Source organism: Macaca nemestrina, chromosome 16 (genome assembly GCF_043159975.1).
Source record: "Macaca nemestrina isolate mMacNem1 chromosome 16, mMacNem.hap1, whole genome shotgun sequence".
Classification (NCBI taxonomy): Eukaryota; Metazoa; Chordata; class Mammalia; order Primates; family Cercopithecidae; genus Macaca; species Macaca nemestrina.
In genome coordinates, this window is record NC_092140.1 from 80,300,527 (window position 1) to 80,316,854 (window position 16,328).

Consider the following 16,328-nt stretch of genomic DNA (forward strand, 5'->3'; position numbering starts at 1 on the left):
AATTCTAAAATTGAAAGTTATTTGTAAAATTTAAACATGATACCTACCTTGCTGGCTTATTTTCAAGACTATATGAAATAATACATGTATACCTAGCAGAGTGCCTGGTATATAGCAGATGCGCAGTAATGTGAACGCTTTATCTCTTCCCTTTAGAGAAAGCACAGGCAGATAGACGTACCAAGCAACACATTCATACTGCTACAGCAGTGAGGCAACAGAGCATACAGAAGTCATTCAGAGCAGCCAAGGAGATCAGAAAGTTCCAGATCGTTCCCATCTGAAATGACCCTGGAGGGGCCAGCTCCACGGAGCTAAGACTCCTAAGTTTTCCTGCACCTGCAACAGTGTGGAAATACAATCTGGCCACTCTTGTTGAGTTAGGAAAAGGACATCTCAGTAGCCTCTCTTTGTGGCTTCTTCATGGGACATTCCCTGCACGGTCTCAAATGGCAGGACAAGGCAATGACTGAATGGGAATGCATTAAAAAAAAATCTTATATAATTCTAATGTATTTAAAAAGATAAGACATCATTTTCCAACTCCAATTCCTTTCACAAAGTAGAAAGGACAACTGCTTTCTTGTAAATGGCTAAAGTTGTTTTATTTTTTATTATTTTGTTGTTTGTTTTTAAGTGACTGCTGACTCTGGAATGTTCACTCACACTTAGAAGAAAAGAGAGTTCACAATTCTGGCCGAGCATGGTGGCTCACGCCTTAATCCCAATACTTTGGGAGGCCAAGGTGGGTGGTTCACTTGAGGTCAGGAGTTTGAGAGCAGCCTGGCTAACATAGTGAAACCCCATCTCTACTAAAAATACAAAAAGTCAGCTAGGTGCAGTGGCAGGCGCCTGTATTCCCAGCTACTAGGGAGGCTGAGGCAGGAGAATTGCTTGAACCTGGGAGGCAGAGCCTGCAGTGAGCCGAGATCGTGCCACTGCACTCCAGCCTGGGCGACACAGCAACACTCCATCTCATAATAATAATAATAATAATAATAATTCCATTTGGAATACTCTGAGTCTGATGTGAACAATTTAAAAATATTTCTTCTAAAATAGTTAACAAGCAATGCTTGGAACCTAATAAGCTGAGACCCTGTCTCAGCGCTGAAGCACTATGTGGCTTCAAGTATTCTGAATGCTCGGAGTGCTCCCAAATCTTGTAACAAGCTGGTTAATTTGTGACTACAAAACAGAAGCCTCCCATGGCAATTCTAGAATTACTTCTGCCCCTCCAGGGAATTTTTTTCCCCCAATTCATAGCTTAAAATAATATGATATGGTTACCTATGGTAACACTACTATTTTAAGCAAAAAGATATGAAAGATAAGTGAGAATGGATGGAAAATAATCTTTTTTTAGACTGTGACCTTAAGCAACACCACTCCCTCTTTGTGGTTAAATGATGACCACTTATTAAATCTTTATCAACTTCATAAGTAAATGCTTTTTTTCCCAAAGATCACACTTGCTCACACACAGGGTCAGGAGAGCCAAAAGAGCACAGGCGACAGAGCTGCCATATCCAGAACGGTGGCCACTGAACGCCAGAAATGTGGCCAGTCCAATCTGTGATGTGCTTTCAGAGTTACGTACACACTAGATTTCAAGGACTTAGCATGAAAAAAAGCACCTAAAATATCTCATTAATTTTTTTTATATTATACAAGTGACGAAGAAATAATATTTTGGTTATTTTAGGTTAAATACATATTATTACAATCAATTTCACTTGCTTCTTTTTTGTAAATGTATCTACCAGTACTTTTAAAATCACATTTACTGCTTACATTATATTTCCACAGGACTGTGCTGGGTGAGGGTGTTTCAGCTTATGTTACAATTTAGCTACAGAGGGGTGACCTTCCATATGTCATGCACTGGCTTTCTGCCTCGGGTTTCTTCATTCATAAGACGTCAAGAGTTTGGACTAAATGCCTTTTACAATCCCCTATTGCTCTAAGATCCTAGAACTTGTGGGTTCAACAGTTATTGCGGGTGGAGAAAAGACCTAAGAATCAGGTGAAGACAGTCCTGTAACTAGGATGTAGGACAGGGTGCCCAAGAAAAGTACGGGATGTCCCTTAGAGCCATCCAACAGCCAGTGTGTTCTGACGCTGGAGACAAGGCTGTTTACACATGTCAGCCCTGCAGCTGAGGAAGGGTATTTGGGGAAAGCTCTGCTCTGGTATGAGGTTGACTCTCAGGCTCAGCACATGTGCCACCTGCTAACAGATGAGCTAGCTGACACAGCTCTAGAGCACAGCGGATGGATGGCATGCGATGTCACTTACACTCAAGGTTCATGGGACAGAAGCACATATCAGCGCCAAAAAGTTCCAGAAGATTGATCTCACCCATGTGCCACCCATCTGCACGGGAACTCAAATAATGAAAAAAAAAAAAAAAATCAACTTGTCAGCTTTATTCATAATTGGCAAAACTTGCAAGCCACCAAGATATCCCTCAGGAGGTGAGAAGATAAACTGTGCAGGCAGTGGAATATTATTCAGCACTAAAAAAAATGAGCTGTCAAGCCATGGAAAAACTTGGAGGAAACTTAAATGCATATTCCTAAGTGAAAGAAGCCAATCTGAAAAGGCTCCATACTGTATGGTTCCAACTAGATGACATTCTGGAAAAGGCAAAACTACGGAAACAGTAAAGATCAGTGGTTTCCAGGGTTAAGGAGGAGGGAGGGATGACCCAGAGGATTTGGAGGGTAGCGAAAGACACATGTCATTCTACATTTACACAAACAGATAGAATGTACAACACCAAGAGTGAACACTAATGTAAACTATGGACTTTGGGTGACATTGATGTGTTGGGATAGGATCACAGATTGTAACAAATGTACCACTCTGGTGGAGAATGTTGATGACAGGGAGACTGTGCATGTGTGGGAGTAGAGGGTATGTGGGATATCTTTGTACCTTCTTCTCAATTTTGCTGTGAACCTAAAACTGCTCTTACAAATAAAGTCTGATTTTAAAAAAAAATTGTTATTCATGTTGTATTTGCAGGTCCTAACCCAAATTTTAGCAATGATGGATTCTGTGGCTATCAGATACCTAAAAGAAGCATTAAAAGAAAAAGAAGCAGCATATGACCGTGACTTTCATCCAAAGCTTTTATCTAGGAAATTTTTGTTTCCTAGAACCAGTTAAAATGGCACCTTCTGAGTTATGTGGACAGCAAGATTCAGTCTTCCTGCCCCCACAACCCCATCCATGCCCAGCACCTGAGGTCTTCACAATCTCCTCCAGCCATCTTTCCAGGCTCACCTTCCACCATTCAACAGTACCATTCAGCAAACATCTGCTGGGTGCCTATCAGGTGCCAGGCACCTGGGATGCAACGGCAAGTAAGCAGCTTTCAGGGTGTCGGGGGAGCTAGCACAGAGAAAGCCAAGTAAGGAAACAACCGTGATGCTATGAAAATTCAGTAATAAGAATGGAGTGCTTGCCTCAGGAGCACCTAACTCAGGCTTGGAGGATCTGGGAAGGCTTTTTGGATGAAGTGACATCTAACTTGGCTAAGAACTAACCAAGAAAGGAGTGGGGAAGAAGAAACAGCCCCTGATGGAAGAGTGATGGGTGCACAAGTCCGGAAGTGAAAATGAACAAGGTGCATTCCCAGAAGGTAGGAACTTGGAGAGTGAAGGTGTCAGTGGCAAGAGATGAACCAGAAGATGTGAGCAGGGGGCTGACCACAGAGGTCCTCGAATGCCCTGTAAAGGAGTTGCCTATGGCCTAAATATAAGGCGGTGGGTGTGAGGATGGCGTACCCAGCCCCATTCTATCTACCTACACTTCAGCAGGATTCAACAGCTTCCCACTCCCAAGCACGACATTGACTTCTAGGATGTACTGCCTTTGCACGAGCTGTCCCTTCTCCTTGAATGCTTTCCCTGTCCCTGTCCCTGACTTATTTTTTCCTCCTAGGAAATCCCACATGGGCCTTATTTAAGGGGCCTCTCAAAGGGCTCTTCTTTTCCAAACCTCTCACAACCCGAAGACTGAATTAATCAATCATTCCCTGCCTCGTGCACATGCTTCTTGTAATAGAAACTTTCGGGGATGGGGGGGGGGTGGTGGGCACCGTCTGCTCAAATGAACATCTGTCTTCTTTCAGAATTACCCCCTTTGGTGGCAGCCCAACATCCACATCTGAGCAGCACGACCATGTGTCTTGGGCACAGCAGACTAAGTCAGGGGAGAACATCAGGCCAGATCTGCCTCTCACTTAGAACCCAGGGCTGAGAGATGCCAGTAGGTGTCTTGCTAGGTACTTTACCTGGGAGAATATTTAAACTTGGGCAACCTCTGCCATTGTATGGAAGAGGAAAAGCTGAGGAGAAAAATGAACCGCTGCCACGGTCCTTCATAACATTCCTGTGTCTTGTCCTAGTCACTCGTGATCTGTGACCAAATGTCTTTATAGTAAGTGATCTGATGGACCCCTGCATCCTGTAACCAACCCTGACTTTTGGTGTGAGCTAGTTGGAATGAGTTTTGGACAATGCTATCAAATAATCCATGAAAAAGACACCTTCTATAGCTCTAATGCCTTTCTATAGCAATTATTAATTTTTATATTAAAGTCAAAGTTGACACGTAGGTGACATGGGTGCCATCACTCTCCTGGACCAATCCCACTACAGACATGACTAAGCAATCACAGCATTCTCTATCTGGGCCTCACAGGCCAGCACCGTGGTGCTCCAGGTGGATCCAGAGGAGCTGGCACGAAAGACAAAACTTATCGACCATCAATGTTCTAGACTGGAATCTACTGGAAGACAGGTACTGTGCCCTTTTCATCATTTAATCACATCCTGACACAGGGTCAGGATGGAATAAGCCCATGCCCTGACTGCTAACTCCTGTGTCTTCCTTTACCTATGTTAGCTCAATGGAAGTTTAGAAAACATTCATTCTTTCCCAATTTAGAAGAAAGGTAAATAAATAAATGAGTAGTGAAAGAGCTGAAATAGAACAGTGCATCTCAGCTTCACACACATTTATAATCTGTCTCTCCTCATCTACAGCTCGTTCTCCTTTTCTATCCCTGGGGACACGGTCACATTTTAACATTACATCGATTTGGGACAATGATTTCTAAAATCTCGACAGAATCAGAGCACCCTGTTCTTTCTGTCTTCTGACTTAATTTTATACCTGCATGAAGTGTGGCCTACTAACTTATTTGTAGATTATTTTGGCAGTTTAGCCACAATTTTTTACAAATTTATATGCAATCTGAAAAAAAAAATCTAACTACAACATGATAGCCCACAAACTTCAGAAACTGCAAATCCTGCAAACTTCAGGAGCTGTAAATTACAGGAAGCCTTTAAATCCCAGGAAATGTGTCTGTCACAGCAAAGTTTCAAAGCTGTTCCTCTCCCCACTTAATGTCTTTATCATATACCTGCCCTCACGCAACAGAGGCTCTACCTTGTCCAACTGTCGCGAAAAGTTTTTCTGAATACCTTGATAGGCTATGATCAGTCAACCAACAAAAAAGAGCATCTTAAAAATCAGTAACATACCAACTCCATTAACTGTTTGAGCTGGCCTATCTCTTCTGGTAATGATCCAAGTTTGTTGTTACTCGCGATTAAGACTTTGAGAGGCAGACCACACAGGCAGGCAGGCAGGGCGGACAGCTGATTTCGACTGCAAAGACAATACAACAAGAACACACGTAAACAGAAAGGCCACTTCATACTGTCTGTGAATCTGTTTTTAACAAGAAAGGAAAAAGGAGTGATCTGAGAAGACATTTTACAAATACAAAAAGTCCAATATACTTTCTGTATATGTAATAACTCAAATGACAAGTATGTAAGAAAACAAGATATGGTGTTTTTTTGTTTGTTTCTGTTTTAAAGAAGCGTATGGGCAGTTCTGAAAGAGACAACCTTCTTCAACACAAGGAATACCATTGAAGTCCCCTCTCTCCCACCCCCCGAACCCCCCCACTCCCTCAGTCCCCCACCCCCTTCTCCACCCCCACCCCACCGTCACTTAGAAGCTGAGCCCTTGGCCAGCCAGGAGCCAGATGGAGAGCACATCCTGCACAACCAATAGCAACGGGAAGCTGGTGCCAACTGCCCTCTCCTGACAATGTGTGCAGGAAACTCAGCTGGACCAAAGCAACCAGCACCACACAGGCATCACTTCATCCACTGCAGTAGGGATGGGAAAGATAATTTTGCTGCAACTCACAAAACCACCAGGCTCATTTCCAACATTTTGACTCAGCTTCCTTTTGTTAAAACAAGGGTTGCTACAGTTAAAGTCTGTTTTGGTATCTGCAAGAGAGCTAATTAAAAGAAAAAGAAAGGAAAGTTGCTCTTCTGGCAAAGTGGAACTGCAGCCCAGAGGGGTTCAGTTCCACAGAGGAGCCAAAAAAGTCTAAGTTGCTATCTCATCTCTGCTCTACAAGAAAAGGGTTTCTACCCAGAAGTTTCTGAACTTCCTATCATCAATGCTTAGTCTTCATGGACATGGAAAATACTGGATAAATAAAATCTACGAATCATCCTTATTTATATGTCAGCCATTTATTTCAATCTCCTCACCCACAAAAAGCCCCTTTTTCCTGTTACCAAGTAAAAAGACAGATGGTTTTCAGTTTCCCTTTCTTTCTCTGCCATTCTGGTGCTGAAGCCAACGACCACAGAGTGAAACATCTAAAAATCTGTATGTCATTCAATGCAACTATTTAATAAAACTGCTGCGTGTTTGTGCACACATGCGTAAAGTTTCAGAAGTAGTGTTCTTGTGTGAGTGTATTTATAGACACGCATGTATCTGTGTATGTGAGGGGGACAGACAGACAGAATGGAAATACACCAAAATACTCTCAGTACTCCTCTTGGGGTACAGGTACAATGGATGGTTTTATTTCCGTTATTATACTTTGATATATTTTCCAAACTTCCTACAAGTGCTTTTATCACCAGGAAAGAAACATCATTAGAAAATGATAAATGTGACCTGGATATGTGTTACATGAGTGCTCCTATTTGTGAAAATTCTTTGAGATGTGTACTTACGATCTGTGCACTTTTCTGAATATATGTCACACTTTCATTAGAAGTTTGACTCCCCCCCTTTTGAGGGGGCAGGAATCCGGTTAACTGACGGGCATCTCTACCTGATGGGCTCAAAAAAAGCAGGTGCTGTGCTGTGGAAAGAACCTTTCTAACCTGGGCACGGCCTTGTCAACAGCTTGATATCTCTTCTGCTTTAGGCACTCAATGACCCATGTAACTATGTTTTAGCAAGAAAAGATACAGTCATATTTTCTCTCCATTGTGCAGATCCATGGCAAAAGCTATTTCCAGAAAGAGGCAGATTTTTCTCTAAGAGGGTCCAGCAGAAGGAGGGAGGAGACTGAGAGCCCTCCTGGTAGGTTCCTGGCTTGCAACGGACCAGCCAGCTCTTCACTTTCCCTGGTTAGCAGGATTGGACCAAGAGAATAAGGGCAATGGGCCCGCACTGGCACTCTCTCCTGGTCTCTGGGGGTGGTGGAAGGGAGGAGCTAGGGCCAGCAGTCTGTCTTTCTGCCTCACAGCCCTCCCACGGCTCTCTCTCACCAGCAGGGGCTCAGTGGGACTCTTTCAGCTGGAGGAGGGGGTCTTCCTGTTACCCTGCTGTGAGGGCTTTGTTCAAGCTCCGAAAAAGGCTCCTCCGGAAAAAAGAACTCAGTTTATTAAAAGGTTGCAAGTAAATAATTCGAAATGTAATTTGTGGTTGTAAAATATTTGTTAATATGCAATTTTCTAAAGTGAGGATCGGCAGATGAAAAATGGCAATAAGGCAAGTCTGTTAATGTGGAGCCATACGTAAACCTCCTTTTGCAGAGGGGTAATGAGAACGAAGACCAGTATTTTCAAGAAAGTTCTACATTCCTATTTTTGGCAGAGTTAACAATTACAAGTTCAGATCTTCCTTACGTTTCTTTGCCTGGAAACTCAGTGTTACACTGTTTGAGTTATCTGTCTCAGTAGTTGGTACAGGGATCTAACCAGATTAGCAGATATGGAATTGGGAGAGTCATGTATCATACTACTTTAAGAAACACAAAGAAAGCTCTGCTCATTCAGATGTGTGAGTATTTGAGATTACATGGGTTTATTCTCACTGGAAATCTTCCAGGGTGGGTACTTACTTAAAATAAAATAAAATTTAGGCTTATGAAAACATTCATGGTCTCTTTGATGGGAATGGATGCTTTTTACACTAAAAGCTGCTGATGGAATGGCCTATCTCAAATTCATGTTCCATACATTTCTTGTTTACACTGTAGTTAATCATCTGTAGACTTACCAATTCACCATGCCAAGAATTTAGTCATCATACAGCATGCCACAGACCTGGGGCACATTTCTTCAACTTCATCCATCTGCTCCCTCTACTTCATCTATTTTATCACAGGATGTTCCTGTATTACTTGTAATTTCCCCAATAGAAAAAGGAAATACACATGCACACAAAAACCCATTTGCTCTCCAGCAAATATTTAGACAGGAGAGGAAAAGCTGCATTCCCTGTAATCCTCTACCCACTAGCAACCACAGCAGCAGTCTCAGCTTTTTGAAACCACTCGTCTGGCAGCAATTTTTCTCAAGCAAGTAAGTGCCTCAGGCCACAATCCACTATCGTACACCCCTGGTCTTCTGCAGCCTTGGTGCTATAAACAGGCCCTATGATGAAAGAACGTTTGAAAATAAGGCCATATTGTATCTGACAAGCTACATCACCAGAGCCAAGTCTGCACTCCACCCCTGCCCCAAACCCGTCTCTTGTCACTGTCCCTGTAGAGTCTGGGTTGAAGATCAGGGTGGGGAGGAAAGAGAAAGAGAAGGAAGGCACTGGGCTTTTACCAGATCCATATTATTGTGAATGCTTCATCTTCCATTTTTTTCAGTTAAATGACTTCCTGCTAGATTCATTTGTCTATTTCATCATTTCAAGATGAAATAAGGCAGCTCAATATAATCGAAACATTCTTGGCAGCCTAAATTTGCAGGATACATTTATCTTGGCTTCAAGTACCACTATCCCTCACTTAACTCCTAAATTAAGGAATTTACAAACCAAATCACTTTTTCTGGTTTTACTTCTAGAGTATTATTTTGATGTATTTTGACTACGGCACTTATTGATGTCCATAGTTTGAGTCTCAATCTTAGTATCTGATATTATTTATTATTGGTTTATCAAAAGGTTATTTTCCTTAAGATATGTGATTATAAAGACATGCTATGTTCTTACAGGTGATTTTATTAACAGAGCATAATATCTACATTTTTAAATTCTACTGGAATATACCTCTGTATTTTCAGTGAATGGGTTCACTTAACAGAATACAGAAAATTATTTTCACTTAGAAAATAATTTATAGAAAAATTTATATAACAAATTTACTCAATTGACTGCTTGGTGTGGCAGAAAAGTCTTTTTTTTTTTTTGAGACGGAGTCTCGCTCTGTCGCCCAGGCTGGAGTGCAGTGACCAGATCTCAGCTCACTGCAAGCTCCGCCTCCCGGGTTTACACCATTCTCCTGCCTCAGCCTCCCAAGTAGCCGGGACTACAGATGCCCGCCACCTCGCCCGGCTAGTTTTTTGTATTTTTTAGTAGAGAGGGGGTTTCACCATGTTAGCCAGGATGGTCTCAATCTCCTGACCTCATGATCCGTCCGTCTCGGCCTCCCAAAGGGCAGGGATTACAGGCTTGAGCCACCACGCCTGGCCAGAAAAGTCACCAATTATAAAAACCTTTCAGACTGTCAAGAGAATGCCCCTCCCAGACTACGCCAACTTTTAAGCAAGAAATAAAGAAAGGCCACCAGTTGTGAAATTATAAGACCTGGGTTCAAATACCATAGAGATGATTTACCACAAATCAGGTAAATCATTTAATCTCTCTGGTTTTCTCAGCTATAAAACAGAGACAATAAGACCTACCTAACACAACATTATAGATGTGAAAGTGCTTAGCCCAACACCACATCCATATAAAAAAATTAAACCAGGCCGGGCGCGGTGGCTCAAGCCTGTAATCCCAGCACTTTGGGAGGCCGAGGCGGGCGGATCACGAGGTCAGGAGATCGAGACCATCCTGGCTAACACGGTGAAACCCCGTCTCTACTAAAAATACAAAAAACTAGCCAGGCGGGGTGGCGGGCGCCTGTAGTCCCAGCTACTGGGGAGGCTGAGGCAGGAGAATGGCGTGAACCCGGGAGGCGGAGCTTGCAGTGAGCTGAGATCCGGCCACTGCACTCCAGCCTGGGTGACAGAGCAAGACTCCGTCTCAAAAAAAAAAAAAAAAAAAAAAAAAAAAACCTCACCCAGCCACTAATGTGGCAAAGCAGTGAGGAGGTAACCAGAAAGAGCATAGGTGTGCTCAGCTCTGTTGTACAGTCACATGTTGCTTCATGACTAAGACACCTGCTTTAAAATGCTTCATTATGCCCTTGTGTTATTGTGTGACCATCACAGAGAGTACTTACACAAACCTAGGTGTCTAGCCTACTCCATCGCTAGGCTCTATGGTATAGCCCATTGCTCCTAGGTTACAAACCTGTACAACAGGTTACTGTATTGAATATTCTAGGCAACTGTAACAGTGTTAAGTATTTTTGTCTCTAAACACATGTAAACATAGAAAGGGTAATGTGTTACACTCAGATGTTAAGATGTGGCTACAATGCCTATGTCACTAGGCCACAGGAATTCTTCAACTCCATTATAATCTATACCACTGTCATATGTGGTCCATCATTGACCGAAATGTCATTATGTGGTGCATGACTCATTTATTAATTTTACTTATTGTATATACTAATAGCTAAAATTTCAGCCACTTTTAAAATATGGTTTAATGATACCCTCATTATAAACATATACCAATTAAAAATAAAGATGATGGTTCAGACATGCCAGGGTGAACCAGGCTGGGCTATAAAATTTCAGGCCCAAACAAACCATGTACCTAATTCCAATCTGGATAACCAAGACTACAAGATATAATCCTATAAATGACATTTTCTCTCATCCTTCCTAAGTCCAGGATCCTGCCATTTCGCTGGAAAAGCATGAATATCCAGGGATCGCAATCTCTGTTTACTACTTGTTTTCAAATAGTAATGGAATTATTGATGTAAATTAATCAACCATCACAGAACTATTAAGGAAATGACACAGGCCTGCATCTAGAGAGTCACAGAGAAAGCCAGGCAGGTTTCACAGCATGGATACTCTGGGCTTACCCAATACTGAGTCTCAGCAAGAGAAGGGAGCTAGCCAGGATCCAGTTGTTGTTGGTTTGAATATTATTGTCTGTGCTTGGCACTTGACCTACAGTAAACAGCAATTATTTTACTTTAGCCTAGTAAGTTTCCTTTTCACAGGACACCTCACCTAATTTTGTTTTTATGCTCTTTTATGAATACCCTGTTAGCTTCTCATTAAAGGAGTAACTTTTTGCTGTTTTGCATATGACACCTGACTGTTGTCTTTAGGGGCACACAGCAGTGAACAATATCCATAGATAACCATTTCCTTTCTCCTGCTTGTTCCATGCTGAAAAATCCAGGATGGCAAAATGTCTCACCCTTGTTTCCCCTAATGACTGAGTGCTTCCCCTTCATTGTCTGCCCTCCCCCTACATCCCACCATCATTAATTACACATCGGAGACAATGAGCAACAACAACAACAAAAGCTTTGCTTTGAGTTGCCTGGTGACCACGGTCAACTGTAATTTGATGCTATAAAGCTAAAATCAAATAGAGACTATCTTTATGCTTAAATGTAAAGCTAAAAAATAACATTTGACATTAATTTTTCGGACAGAGATTTATTATTATTATCTTATATATTTATATTTTATATAGACTCTTAATTAAATAATATACATTAAATCTGGGAGCCTACGTTTAAATCTAACTTTGAAAGCAATTATGCTAACTACAACCTGACTGTGGCAATCACTTGAAGACTTACAATGTTTTCAGACTAGAAAAACAGAATCATCATTTCAATTGAATCTGAAACCCGTCTTGAAAGCTACACCAATCAATTTCACACTCCATACACATAAAAGCTATGTTTTGAGAAGGTAAAAGATTAACTTTAGAAAAGAGAACTGCAAGAAAAGCAAGAAGTGTCTAAAGTGAGTCTGAATTCAGGCAAATTTCTGCAACCGTCACTTATTTCACTGTGCATTTTCCTGTGCATACCTGCACCATATTTGGCTTCGTGCAACTGAACTGGTTTCCCACAATAACAGCCTATCTCCTCATGAGTATAAATAAACCACTGCTTAAAATATTCCTTTATGTGTGTGTGTGTGTGTGTGTGTGTGTGTGTGTGTGTGTATATATATATATATATATATATATATCCCCAACGGTCAGCAACCCATGTAAGCTACCAATGTTTACAGTTAGATTTCAAAGGGCAGTTTTGATAACTCGCTTTATCTTAATTATTTTCTCTCCTTTCTTCTAAGAGTTTTTCAATTCCAAAAGATCAAGGCCAATTTTGGGCTCTAAACACTATTGCTTTAAATTTCCTCTATTTTAAAATGGAATTGAATGCTCAAAATCAATTGAGCTTTCAAAACAAGTGCGCTTTGGATGTTCAAAGAGAACTCTATCTAATACCAGCAAAAATATTAAATTTTCGAACACTTTTAGAGGCGACAGTGTAGACGTGGGGTTTTAAGTATTAAGACTTGTAGCTGCCTAAGCTCTGGGTCTTGAAAAATACCACTGTGCAGATCATTGCTCCTGGCACACAGGAAACTGTCACTGAATGACTAGGAAAAATACACGGGCAGTGGAGAGAACTCTCCCACTATTCGGAACTATGTTCCAGATGGAACCAACCCCGGTTTCCTACTACCAGGAAGGTATTCCTACTTTGCTTCTCTTCCATACCACCTCCCAAAGCCTAGAAAATATATACATTTTCAAGTGATTCTCCTGCCTCAGCCTCCTGAGTAGCTGGGATTACAGGGACACACCACCATGTCCGGCTAATTTTTGTACTTTTAGCAGAGATGAGGTTTTACTATGCTGGTCAGGCTGGTCTCAAACTCCTGACCTCGTGATCTGCCCGCCTCAACCTCCCAAAGTGCTGGAATTACAGGCCTGAGCCACGGCGCCTAGCCAAAAATAAGTATTTTTTACTTTAACATCTTTCCCCCATAAAAAAGGAAAGGGATACTGATACTGACTTAGGTGAGCACAGTCTATTGAGATCAATTTTTATCCAGGGACATTAAGGTAATAAAAATATTCATAATAAAAATTAAGATGCCTGAATATTGCCATTTACCATTTGAAGACGCATTCCTCTCCATTTATTTCAAGAAATGTTTGAATGTGTAATATAGATTAATATGCGTGGTTATTAGTGTATGTACATCCTTTCTTCCTACGCATCCCTCCAAGGAAATGAATCTTCAGAGAGCTTCTATTGCATAACTTGAAAACTACTAATAACTAGACTCTTCTTTAGTGTTCTAATATTTTTACACAAAGAGGTTACTCTTTGCCAACAATACTACAGAATCCACTTACTTTACTCAAATACTAGCTCTTTTGTCACTATGTTTCTTAACCTGTATAGCAATTTGCATGATGACACAGCATGCCACAAAATTTAATTCAACAAATCAACAAATATTTCTTGGCTATTATGTACAAGGCACTGTGTTGGCGCTAAGACAAGTATTTTATTTATATTCACAACCATCTTGTAATATAAGCACTAAGACCTCCCACTTTTCAGACACAAAAACTGACATTCAGAGAATTTAAATAATTCATTCTAAGTTGCCTGGCTAGTGAGTGTCTCTGTGTTCAGGTTTGAAACCGGGTGGGTCAGGCTTTAGATCAAAGTCTGTGGTCTCCCCTCTACACAGCACAGCCTTTTCTCATCTACTCTGGAATAAAAAGTATAGGTAACCCAGGAAAACAGTGGAAGGAGGGCACAGAATTCCAAGCAGCGGGCAGTGAGATACTGAACTAGTAGTTAATGATTGATTTATGTAAAAATGAATAGAGGAAAGGGGTCAAAGTTTATTTCTGAGATTTTTGAGCTGGGGTGCTGGAGAAAAACAGTAGGAGCATGAACAGAAGCAAGGATCGAAGATACACTAATTTGGAAAAGAAGAAAATGGGCTTAGTCTAACACATACTGGAATTTGAAGGTCACTAGGACATCTAAGAGGAACTGAATATTAGGGAACTGGGGAAATGAGGGCTAGTGCTCAACTGAGTCAAAGGGATAAAGAATATATTTGAGACACAAGAGGCATAAGGTCTTGGAGAGAAGATTTAAGACCAAAGCTTTGGGGCATTCTAGCAGTAAGTTGCAGGAAGAGAAATAATATCCAGATACTGTAATAGAGAAGAAACAGGAAGAAGTAGAAAAGTGACCAGGAAAGCATGTGACCAAAGACAACAGAGGAAGGCACTATCGTGTCAAATACTGAAAAGTTGATTATTTTCTACACCTGCTGAGTTCCTGCTCTGTCCAAGACCCTGTTCTAAGCTCTGAGAAAATACAAAATGTGTGTAAATCCTAAGACTTTATGTCTAACATAACTAGTCAACTTCTCTCCAAGCTGATATCACCTACATCCTACCTGAACATTGATCATGTATTTTAAAAGTGCTGTGGCAGCAGATATTTCCTTCCGGGATTCTAAAAATCTAAGTTAAAAAACCTAGGGACTCCTAAGGAATACAGAAAGTGAGACTTCCTTTACCGATCTTATCACGCAAGGTGGAATGAAAGGACTCCAGGCTGGTCCTAAGAACTCTGTAAACAACTGCTTACAGGTTTTTGGCACCATGATCAAATGTTCAAAGGTTGCCTCTGCTGAAAATCCCAGGCTGTTCTCTCCTCCTGGTACTGAGGTCACAACGGTCTGGCTCTGGGACTAATTTACTTGAGGGGCCACAACTCATAACAGTTTACTTAAATTCCGTGAAGGTCACCCATTCAAAGTATTGATTGAACAAAGTAAATGAACGGCCCTAAAACACTAGCTACTGCTTCAGCCCCACCCCCCCACAGCCACCCACACACAAACAAGCTCTCCCAGTTCTGAGGACACACGATCTGAAAGGAAACATTTCACCATCCCCACTGAATATCACTGATGATATTCTTTTCATTCTTTTTGGTTTTTGCTACCTACAGACCTGTTCAAATAGTTCATGAAGGTGTACAATTCTTGTATGTGGTGATAGGAATCTGAAGTATTTGGGCTGGGCGCAGTGGTTCACAGTTATAATCCCAGCACTTTGGGAGGCTGACGCAGGCGGATCATCTGGGGTGTGGAATTCGAGGCCAGCCTGACCAACATGGTGAAACCCCTTCTCTACTAAAAATACAAAAATTAGCCGGGCGTGGTGGTGCATGCCTGTAATCCCAGCTACTCGGGAGGCTGAGGCAGGAGAATTGCTTGAACCTGGGAAGCGGAGGCTGCAATAAGCTAAGATCATGCCACTGCACTCCAGCCTGGGTGACAGAACGAGACTCGACATGTCTTGATAAATAAATAAATCTGAAGTATTTGGAGTATCAGAAAAAAATTGTGAACAATTTTGCAACAGGCAAAAAGAGTACCAGGTGCCTTGTCTAACGTACCTTTCCAGGTTATCTCTGCCTGCAGACCTGCAGATGCAAAATGTGTTACGATGGAGGAAAGGTGAAGCCCCAAATTAAAATGCTAAATTTGCTGTACTTACTATAACCTTGCATACCAAACTTAGAAAACATATATTGTTTTCAAGCATATGTGGAATATTTACAAAATTAACTATACATAGCAATACTTGACCAATCTAAATGCATCTATTTCAAACAGAAAATATTCTCTGACACAATATAACTAAATTAAAAGTAAACTTTTAGAGATAACTTTAAAAACTGTTCTATAAATATTTAGCCCAGGTGTGGTGGCTCACGCCTGTAATCCAAGCACTTTGGGAGTCTGAGGTGGGTGGATCACTTGTGTCCAGGAGTTTGAGACCAGCCTAGGCCACAGAGTGAGACTCCATCTCTATAAAAAAATCTAAAAATTAGGTTGGCATGGTGGTGCATGCCTGTAGTCCCAGCTACTGGGGAGGCTAAGGTGGGAAGATAGCTTAAGCCTTGAAAGTCAAGGTTGTGGTGAGCCATAATCGCACCACTGCACTCCAGCCTGGGCGATGGAGCAAGACCCTGCCCCCCACCAAAAATGAAAATAAAAAAGAAATTTAACACTCACAAGCCACAGAAGTAA

At 41.5% G+C, this 16,328-nt stretch overlaps 1 protein-coding gene across 5 annotated transcripts in view; it reads right to left on the reverse strand.

Annotated features, from left to right (window-relative positions):
* Positions 1 to 16,328, reverse strand: part of LOC105490674 (leucine rich repeats and calponin homology domain containing 1) — a 204,122-nt gene that overhangs the window by 79,469 nt on the left and 108,325 nt on the right. For all 5 annotated transcript variants that reach the window (XM_011756544.3, XM_011756546.2, XM_011756543.2 and 2 more), the window contains exon 3: positions 5,562 to 5,688. In XM_011756544.3, coding sequence (XP_011754846.2) covers positions 5,562 to 5,688 — 127 coding nt within the window. The remainder of the gene's footprint in view (positions 1 to 5,561; positions 5,689 to 16,328) is intronic.